This window comes from Triticum urartu, chromosome 5A (genome assembly GCF_056163025.1).
Source record: "Triticum urartu cultivar PI428250 chromosome 5A, HENAU_Tu73, whole genome shotgun sequence".
NCBI lineage: Eukaryota > Viridiplantae > Streptophyta > Magnoliopsida > Poales > Poaceae > Triticum > Triticum urartu.
The window spans coordinates 62357540-62367676 of record NC_141877.1 but is presented as its reverse complement, the minus strand read 5'-3'; the positions used below and the strand labels follow the sequence as shown (position 1 = coordinate 62367676).

Genomic DNA, 10137 nt, shown 5'->3' with positions numbered 1-10137 from the left:
ATGAACCATAAACTTGTCGATGAAGCCTGGAGGGGACGAGTTCGCCTTAGCCACCTCTTACGAGAGGAAGTAAAGAAACGAGAAATATAACTTTTTTGTCTCATTGAGATTTGATATCACTGTAGAACTGAAAAAGCTTTTTATCGCAGTTGCCCCTTTATTCTTCGTCCTTTCTTTTATTTTACTTTTTTTCTTTCAATGGTAACCCACAAGTCATCTCTTTTGATCATCCTTCAGTTACATGATGTAGTGCATACATATTATTTAAAAAGCGAAAATTGCATTTCTTTAAACAAATTTATAGAGAAAAGTGTCAATATCTATCCTATCAAATATGTACATTTTTCTGTTTCAAAAAAAATGTACATTTTTTTTGAAAAGATATACATTACTTTTTGCAAAATAAAAAATATACAGTATGAAAGAGTGCCAATTTTACAAGCTCCACAAAGAAAACCGAAATTACAATCAGGTTTTTGGGGCTTTGACCCACCACAAACACCGAATAGATCAGGGGGCTGAAGGCATGCCGCCGCTCCCACGTGGAGCCGGTGTGACCATATAGACCGTGGACGGGTTATTCGCAAAAGAAAAAAGTCCATTTTATTACCCTGAATAAAATGGATGGTTCATTTTACCTCCTAATTTATTTTTCGACTTCTTCTAGCCCAAACAAACCAAAATCGGGCAAAACATCCTTTTGGTTGATTTGTCTCAACCCGTTGCTGACGTAGCACTAGTCAACGGCAGTTTTGATCTAGGTGGGGCCCCTTGTCAAGTTTCTCTCACCTCTCTTTTCGTGTCAGATCTGCCGTCGCGCGAAGGAGCTAGCCCCGGTCGGCCTTGCCTCGCTCCTCCGCGACGTTGGCTCCGCCGCCATCCGTCCCGTCGCCGCTCCGGCTGCGTGCCTGCGCCGCCACGCCTCCTCCTCGAGCTTGCACCGTCGTCCCCGGTTGCCTGCCAGCTCCGACCTTCCCAGCTCCGCTCTCGCACGTGCAGCCCCATTTGCGCCCAAGCCGCTCCACGCCGCTCTGTCCCCGCGCGTGCGAACCCGTCTGCGCCCCGCGCCGCTCTACGCTTGGCCGCGCCCGCATCGCTCCACGCGCCTGGTCGCGCCCGGCCTCCCCGCTCGGCGCATGCTGTCTCCGCCCTCCCCGGCGCCGGCCCGGCCGCCTGCCGGCTCCATGCGCACCGGCTGCCGCCGCTGCGGCCGGCTGCTATTTCTTCTATTTCTTTAAAAAGAATTAAAACAAACTGACGAGTGGGACCCACCCGCAGGTCAAATACCACCTTTGACCGTGTTCACGTCACCATCCGGTCTGGGTAAACCACTTAGGGTGTTTTTTTTGTCCGGTATGAGATTGTTTAGGGATGGTAAAGGAACCGAAAAATAGATCAAGGGGTAATGTGAACCACCAATTTTGTTCAGGATAGTAAAATGTACTTTTTTCTTTGAAAAAAGAAAAATAACCCCTCTCTTTTTTTTTTGCAGAAGTGTACCTATCTCATGAGGTCGTGCGGCATTCAGACACCTCGCCTAATCTCACCTCGTGCTCGGCTTCGCAAGGTTTTTGTTTTTTTTTTGGGGGGGGGGGGGGGGGGGGGGGTCGCATTACCATTTTACGACATGGAAGAAAGCAGAGTAGCAAAGAAGAACGTGAAAGGAGCGGGACTGCGTCAAAAGGAGGAGCGAAATTTAAAGCTGACGGTCATGATGATCATGCGAACGATCCTGAGTTTCTGATGGATCGACGGATGGGCATTCACGGACGGATGTGTTTGCGTTGTGTTGTGCCTGCGTGCCTTTTTACTTTGGATCAGTGTTCGGGTTGTGTTGTGCGTACTTTCGCGGCATATGCGTGCATGTGTACGGTGTACCTTTTTCTCTCTCGTTTTATCCACCGTCCCGGCCGGCGCGCAGCCGCGGTCACGTCGCCCGTCGCGGCATCCATAAACCCATCGGCGAGTTTGGCCGGCGCGGCCAGTGTCGCGTCGGCGCATGCAGATGCCTCATGCGTCTTCTTTTACGATGCTTCGAGTCCTCTCATGCTTTTGCCCACATTCCTGTTCTCTTTCTCGTCCACGCATGGTACGTAACGTGCGCACAGTCCTTTCTACGCGCACATCGTCCATGAATCCATGATGTACTCCTACTTGGTACTATTTTTTCCGTAAAAAGAAAAACGATGCATCGATATATCAGTTAGCGCCAGCGCACACACGGATACGTGTATTGTGTGCACACATGGCATGTCACTGAACTCTCACTCTCTATCACAGACACACAAAAGAAAACTATGGATCGTGTACTATTTGGGTGTAATTTGTCCTGACCCTGGCACCGATCCGGTTGTATTGGATCTTGAGTGGATCTTGGGTGAACTGAACGGAACAGAGCGATCTCATCCATTACTACAGCGAAAGCGCTCACCCCCTCCCCTCCCCCTAGGCCTGGGCGACGGTGTAGGTGCCTGCAGCAGCCTGCAGAGCTGCATCGGTCGCGTGTGACACCGTAAATACGCGCCTCGCCACGCCACGCCGCCCATTAATACCCGTCACGCTTACACTTACCATCCATCCAGCGAGCCTGGCTTGGTCACATGCTCCTCGCTCGCTGGCGGCGTCGCTCTCGCCTCGCCGGAAACGGAGCATGGCGGGAACGGAGAGGAGGGCGGCCGCCGAAAGCAGCCGCCCATCGCTTGCAGCAGCAGCTAATCGACACAGACAGTAGTGCCACATCTCAGGCTCAGGCTTGCCTTTCTACATGTATGGAGAAAGGCTCATGCTAATGCTTTGCTACCTCCCCAATGATTAACCAGATACCGACTTGACATACTACTATTTTATATCATAATTAGTACAAAATATTTTGCGTGCCGACTGGAGTGATCCACGTACATCTTATTCTTAGATGGGGCCAGATTATAATGGCGTACGAATATATAGTGCTGGTATATAGTTTGGACGCGAAATGCTAATCATTGCAGCTGTACACATTTTAGTTAGTCAATTTACACACGCACTCTAGTATCTCATGATTTAGACAAAAGATCCAATACATATATATCACCAAATTGCTCACGGGTTTAGTTAAGTTTAATTAGCTCTCCATGCGGGTACGGCTCTACTATCTTTATATCAAACCATCATGCGCCTGAAAAGCAACGGATGGCGATGCATCACTTGCCATATTTCTAGGGTGCCGTTTCATCATTATCTATCCATCCATGCAGATTGATCAGGAGAGAATTTCGGTATGCTTCTACATCACAACACTGTGGGACTTATATCTATTAAAAAAAGTGCGAGGCCAGCCATAACACAATAAAATCAGAGCACAAGCATCTAATGCATCCTGGAATATAAATCTTTTCACGAACGAAAGAGATGCAACTACTAGCATATAACCCCAGCATATCCTGTATACACTGCATACAGCAAAAACCACACAGCAACAAAATTGGAGTGCCTGGGTGTACAAAACACCGACACAGGGATCGTCGGTTTACAAGATATATGGCATTCACTTCTTCCTGTGTGAGAAAAAACCTGCCCCCTTCTCAACCGTAAACCACCGTGAGCAATACAGATCATGCAGTCAGGGGTGGTGGAATCAAGATCTCGTCGACGGTGCACCTGTCGTTCAAGCACTGGTTTCGTTCTCTTTGAATATACGAGGAAGGATCTCGTGGATGGTAATGTCCAAGGGCTCAGGGCTCCTGCCAAAAAAAGTGCCAAAGAAGAGGCATGGTACGCTATTAAAGCTTGTGATTACCATAAAGGGCAGGCAAGAGTGATGGTTATCCAACAGGCTGCGAAAGCAACCCCCAAAGGCATCAACTCAAGGTTGTAAAGCACTTAGCGGTGCAACAGCAGATGCATCTAAAGTTCACAAGAAAGGTGTTGTTGAGCATCACAAGATTGCAATGCGTAACTGGATACATGCCAGCTAAAAATGGAAGGCTAGCAGTTTCCTTTTTAAGCATGTAGAAATACCGGTAGACTTCTAGAAGAATATCCATGTGAGTGCATTATGTTCGTATCCTGGGTTGCTTGAGCCTTGCTAACAAAAATTAATAATGCGGTGGTACAACTAGTTGATTATTTGATTGCCGTGTTGACTTACTAATGCTGTCGATCCCTATCCTGAATTTAAGAGGAATCTTAAAGGATCGGCAAAACTTTAGCACAAGCAACATTAATAAATAGGCAATCATGACAACAGGATCTACAATAGAGACATATTCGGATAAGATTTTGACTTGGCAGCTTTCAAATTGCCAAGTCACAGGTAGATGAATACATATATGGATCTTCGGACTGAAGAAGGAGAATTACCTGCACAATGCTCGTCCCTTCTCTGCTGTGCTAGCAACAAACCATATCTTCCGTAAAATTGGTGATTCAAATTGTACAAAGAATCCATCACTCTGGTCAAGCTTCCATTTTCTTGATCCTTGACCTTTCCAGACCTGCATATGACGGGTCATGTTAGTCCCATCTTGTTCATTATAGCACCAAAGATACCGTGCATGATATCATTACTTATCAAGGATGAAACAAAATGAATTGTAAAAAGGAAAAACTACCGGTTCAAGGGACACAACATCACACTATAGAAACACAGATCACACTAACACGGAGAAGAGGTGAATCAAACCTGTGGTCATGTTAGTCCCATCTTGTTCATTATAGCACCAAAGATACCGTGCATGATATCATTACTTATCAAGGATGAAACATAATGAATTGTAAAAAGGAAAAACTACCGGTTCAAGGGACACAACATCACACTATAGAAACACAGATCACACTAACACGGAGAAGAGGTGAATCAAACCTGTGGATAGGAGATGATGCTCTTAGGTGCTACCATGCAAGCAGCCTTTGAAAAAGACTCCTCAGAGTATTGCCGCAAATATGCAAAGCAACTGCCATGGGTATGGGGTGACTCAAAGGCCTGCCAGAAAAGAGAAAATATAAGAGTTGATAAGTTGTAAATTCGTGATATAAGTTATAATGGAGAACTAACAAATAGAAATCTCAAATTAAAACAGATCCTTAGTACTATAAAACATTAGGACTTTCAATTGTTTATGTGCCGTATAAGTTTGAGAAGCAGAAGAGCAAAGAGTCCTGAAGCAGCATAATACCTTCTCAATGTTAACCACTGGGGCATATTTTTCAGTGTCAGTCTTCTGATCATCAAGAAGAAAATTGACCTTTGCATCCACCTTTCCTGTGTCATGCCAAGCCTTAATCGCTGTTTCAATCACACTGATAACAAATGAGAATATATTTTGTCCCATTTCTGCATCTCCATACTTTGTAGCCTGCAATGGAAATACATAAATCATGAAACATACATGACAGGACATGTTTTGTCTACAACAGATGTCAATATCTTCTGTAATTTATGCAACAATCAAACTCATAGCACGAAATATTTTATGCACGTGATCTAATCTACGACGTGCATCTGTATGCATATTTGAATTTTGAGAAGTGTATTCAAGTGCATCTGAATTGGCATGCTAAAAGTGTATAAACATGAAATTAAAATAGAAAGGAATTGAAAAGATTATTCACGGAATGCCTTGCTGATAAAACTTCTTGTTTCCTGTTTCCGCACTTTTATGAGGGTAGCAATGGCTGCAATAAAAAAACTCACCAGCTCCTTTTTCAATGACTGCAAGTTCTTCCCGATGTCAATATTGGAACGCAGGTTCTCCACATCAACAGCTCGCTTCTGTTCCCTTGCTAACTGAGTAAGCCTCTTGATCTTTCTCGCGACTTCTGTATTTTGTGGATTGTGCTGCAAAGCTATTTGAAAAGCAGATATTGCCTGCACGAGAACATAACGTAACATAATCTTAGTTATGAATTTAACACTGGTTCATCTCAATACAGAAATATACAGTTTGAGCAGATAATTTCCAGATTTTGGTCAGATAAAGGAGAACATGGGCATAGTTAAACAATTTGGCCACAAAAAACAGGCTTCGTAAGTGAATGCATGCAAACAGCAACAATAAAGGAATGCCATTGTATGGTTCATATAAAACCTCAACACAAAATAATCACATTCAAGAACAAGATACATCTTATATTTTTTGGAACAATAGCAAGTATAACGTAATATAGTGAAATAGACAACATTTTCAAAAAGCTTAAGACCTTGGTTCACCTATTATTTATCAATTTCACCACAAAGGGTATCAACTGAGTAGTCATCTGATCTACATCCTCAGATCTTTATTTTTCATACTTGCAATCAATAGAAACACTACTTAAAGCACGAATTTTTTAATGTGATTGTTTCTCAACTTGCTACAACATAGTTGACATGGACACTTGGTCAAAGTGTACACTTTGCGGAACATTAAGGAAAAAGAGAGGGTGTGACCAAATCCCTCTCCCCTGTCGATCAAAAGTAGCAAGTCATTCGCCTTTTACTCTAACCTCCTCATACTGCTCCATGGCCTCCAAAACACATCCTTTCCTGAAATAACCCTGTATTGTGGAAGAAGTTAGGCTGTAAAGCCTGATAGCAAAATAAATGACAGTAGGTGAAGCAGAATGCGATTTGGCATTTCTATACCTTCTCCCATTCTGGTTTCAGTTTTATTGTCGTCTCAGCATCAGCAAGTGCCTTATTAAGCTTAACCAGCTGCAGAAATGCAGCAGCTCGGTTGCTGGCAGTGATTTAAATAAAAAGGATATCAGAAGTTTCCAAAAAGTTTATTTCAATAAAATCAATACATCACAACTCTCCAACTTAATGCCTGCTTTTTACTACTTGAAAGTTGGCTTGGCTCTCAGACCTTTTTCTTTTCCTTTTGAGATTTCAGACCAATTAATTTGACACCTGCTTAGCGGCATAGATACCCTCAAGTTGCCGTTGCCAAATTTTGTCAGCTCCCAAATCGTTTCATTATTGTAAGCCTAGAAAAACATTGTCAACAATAGATTCCAACTTAACTTCTCAAATAGAATTTACCAAATGATTTGTTTAGAACACATTGCATAATTGATTGCTTCCTTAATCTATATACACAATAACAGATCCTCCTCGCTTCCCTCTATGTAGTTCCATTGCCTGCCCCTCGTGATTGGATGGTTTAGGATTCAGTATCTCTAACTGACTGTCTGGGAGAATATCTGGTGCACCAGGTGACCCAGTCCCAGTTGACATCCTTTAAAGTTTCAAAAAATTCTGAAAACTATATACATGACACAGATAATATTGGTACCTAACATGTCACAAAATTTCAAATCAACATTCATAACACAGGTCAAGATTTCCTTTTGACAAATTCAACTCTGAATAGTACCTAATGTAAGGCTGTAAAAATGGCCTATTGTCAATATTGGTACCAAATTTATTAGCTTTGTTTTCTGAGTTATGTTGTGAATTTCTGTCAATAATAGATCCCAACTTAACTTCTCAAACAGAATACCAAATGATTTGTCTAGCACACATCACATGACATGATTGATTGCTTCCTTAATCTATATGCAATAACAGATCCTCCTCATTTCTTTCAATGCAGTTTCATTGCCCGCCCCTAGTGATTGAATGGTTTAGGATTCAGTCTCTCGCCTGAGGGCTGAGGTGCTGACTGCCTAAATCAGTTAGTAGGGTTGCTTAACTTTCTTCCACACTCATTCTCACCGATCATCATGGGCCTCATAGTCATATTGCAATCTATGTCAAACAGGCAAAGTGTGGGTTTGTGATAGAATCAACAGCACTGCTTCCACAACAACAATACCATGTAAGGTATAACCTAATCATAACCGGCTATGCGAAGTAAGGACTCTTAGAATGCTTATACATTACAACTGAAGAAGTCACATCTTTTTGCTTGGAGCAAAAGGTGCTGGGAATAGAAGGTTTTCCTACATTTGTGAATATTAGTTGCATCCAGAAGTAAATCTTCCCAAGGAAATGACAGAAAGAATATTTTCTGTGTCTTGGCTTGTATAACAGGCACTTTGGAAATGGTTTGTCTTGTCACATGTACACTAAATCTGCCGCATGGTAGAGCACAGCAAACATTGTGTATCGACGGGCTATATCGCAGGAATGTGAATAATCGCTAACATCGGATTATTGGAAGCATACAAGCTAATTTCCATTGACATCGAAACAACACCACAAAAGGCTTATTAGCTGTTAATGTAGTTTCAACACCAATACAGCTATTTATGTTTAAAGCTCTGGAATTTAGTCCTCCTTTGGTCCATATGCTAGGAATATTATAGGAATTGGAAAACCATAGGAAATGAGATGGTATGTGTCTCAATTCCTATAGGAAAAAAGATGTCATTTGGTTCATACTTCATAGGATGGAAATTTGCAATGCTCGGCAGGCGGCAACACGGCGACACACAAATCAAACCTCAGGGCACATCGATCCCAAAGCCTAAATCCACAACAGCGCAACATATGTGCTAACGCCGCGCATTTCCTCATTCCATCTGACCAGCTGACCAAACAAGCGCACGCACGATCTCAACTCATCTCCGCCCGAGGAGATCGATCAGAGCAGTAGGGTTTCGCGCACTGAACGAGCGGAGATGGGAAGGGAGGGAGAGGGGGCACCTGTAGAGGGTGGGGTTGTCGGAGTCGAGCTTGATGGCCTGCGTGTAGAGCGCGGCGGCCTTGAGGTAGTTCCCCGACTTGAACTGCTCGTTCCCCTGGTCCTTCAGCTCCGCCGCCCGTCCACCGCCTCCGTCCGCCATCGCCGCCGCCGCCGCCGCCGAGGGTTGCAGGGGTTAGGGTTTTGGGGTCGCGAGCTCCTCGTCTTCTTTCAGTTTTTAGTCCTCCATTTTTTTCCCTCGGGCTAGAAAGCACGTGACTAGTTTTGCCTCTTTTTTTTCATTTTCTAACACGTACACACGCACACATCGAAAGTGTACACTAGGTAGCGAGTAGCCATGGAGCTGCAAATTTTGAACTGGATTCAAACTGCAAGCTTCTTTTGTATTACTCCGTTCATTCAAACCTACAAGATGTATTTGGTTTACCACGCGACACATGTGATAAGCAATCCAAACAATTCAAAAGGATGTATTTGGTTTATCAAGTTCAGTCTTGACTATGAAGTATTGATACAACTCGGAATATTGTGCATCATCAACATCGTTGTCACACAAGTCACAACGATAGCAACCAACATTGCCTGTCGATATCCTGCTAACCGCAATTCCATTACACAGGGAATTCATAAAAAAGGATGAAGGTCTTCCAAAACGACGTCCCAAGAAGATAGCGACGTGGGACAAGATGCCATCGTCCAATCAAGTAAGTTGGATCATAGGGTTTCACCTGAAAACCACAAGGCCGGTTCTCGAGAGGTATTGGAGCTCCACAATGATGCATCTCACCCGAAAGGGAGACCATCATCACGCTTCTAGCCTTGGCACTTTGACAGGAGAAGGTAGAACAGTCCCCCTCCCCGACGTCAGTGGTATGGGTATGTCATCACCGCAACCTTCTAACCCCCCTCCCCCCCCCCCCCCCCCCCCGCCTGTATGGCAATGACGGGAATGCCACCACCATGTCTCCTATTGTCGACAGCCAACAACGAGACCTCCAAGCGAGAGAGGACCTCGCTGCAAGGATGGATGTGTTGCCCCAGGGTCGAGTAGAACTTGAGATCCTAGGCCAAACTACCAACAGACCAAGCCAGCAAAATGTGTGAAATTTGTTTTTCTGTGTGTTGTTCTTCATGCAAAGATTATTAGCTATTTTGCCGTCTGGTGTTTTTCCGTGTGTTGTTCTTCATGCAAAGATTATTAGCTATTTGCCGCTTGTCGTGACTTCTGAATGAAACATGTTATTTGTGATAAGACAAACAAATCGGTGGTTAATCTGATTTGTTATCTAGTGCTGGTAGTTGTGATTATTGCCACTCCCTTTGATTCATATTAATTGTTGCTGACTCTGTATTTATTTCAACGCGCTATGTACACGGGGGAACCGGATAATGCGCTCTCTTGCTTATGCTCTTCTGAGCTTTTGTTATCCTCCTGAGTCAAACAACGCTAAGCACTTTCACCAGATCATGCTTCTTCTTCTTCTTCTTCTTCTCTGTTTCAAGATCCTTCCAAATCCAACAATCCGTATTT

The 10137-nt window shown here is 43.7% G+C and overlaps 1 protein-coding gene across 1 annotated transcript; it reads right to left on the bottom strand.

Annotated features, from left to right (window-relative positions):
- Positions 1 to 3317: 3317 nt before the first annotated feature.
- On the bottom strand, positions 3318 to 8867 carry TPR3 (Tetratricopeptide repeat (TPR)-like superfamily protein). The gene is made up of 8 exons (XM_048672404.2): positions 8609 to 8867; positions 6602 to 6695; positions 6463 to 6513; positions 5672 to 5845; positions 5154 to 5333; positions 4841 to 4960; positions 4339 to 4472; positions 3318 to 3719 (listed from the first exon to the last, which is right to left on the bottom strand). Exons 1-8 carry the CDS (start codon positions 8746 to 8748, stop codon positions 3644 to 3646), a joined length of 969 nt encoding a protein of 322 aa, XP_048528361.1. The 5' UTR covers positions 8749 to 8867; the 3' UTR covers positions 3318 to 3643.
- Between the last annotated feature and the right edge of the window lie 1270 nt (positions 8868 to 10137).

Coding starts and splice junctions, on each gene's coding strand:
- TPR3 (XM_048672404.2), bottom strand. CDS start 8,748: ATGGCGGACGGAGGCGGTGGACGGGCGGCGGAGCTGAAGGACCAGGGG. Junction 6,696..8,608: donor GACAACCCCACCCTCTACAG/GTGCCCCCTCTC, acceptor AATCACTGCCAG/CAACCGAGCTGCTGCATTTC. Junction 5,334..5,671: donor AGTCATTGAAAAAGGAGCTG/GTGAGTTTTTTT, acceptor TTTCCATTGCAG/GCTACAAAGTATGGAGATGC.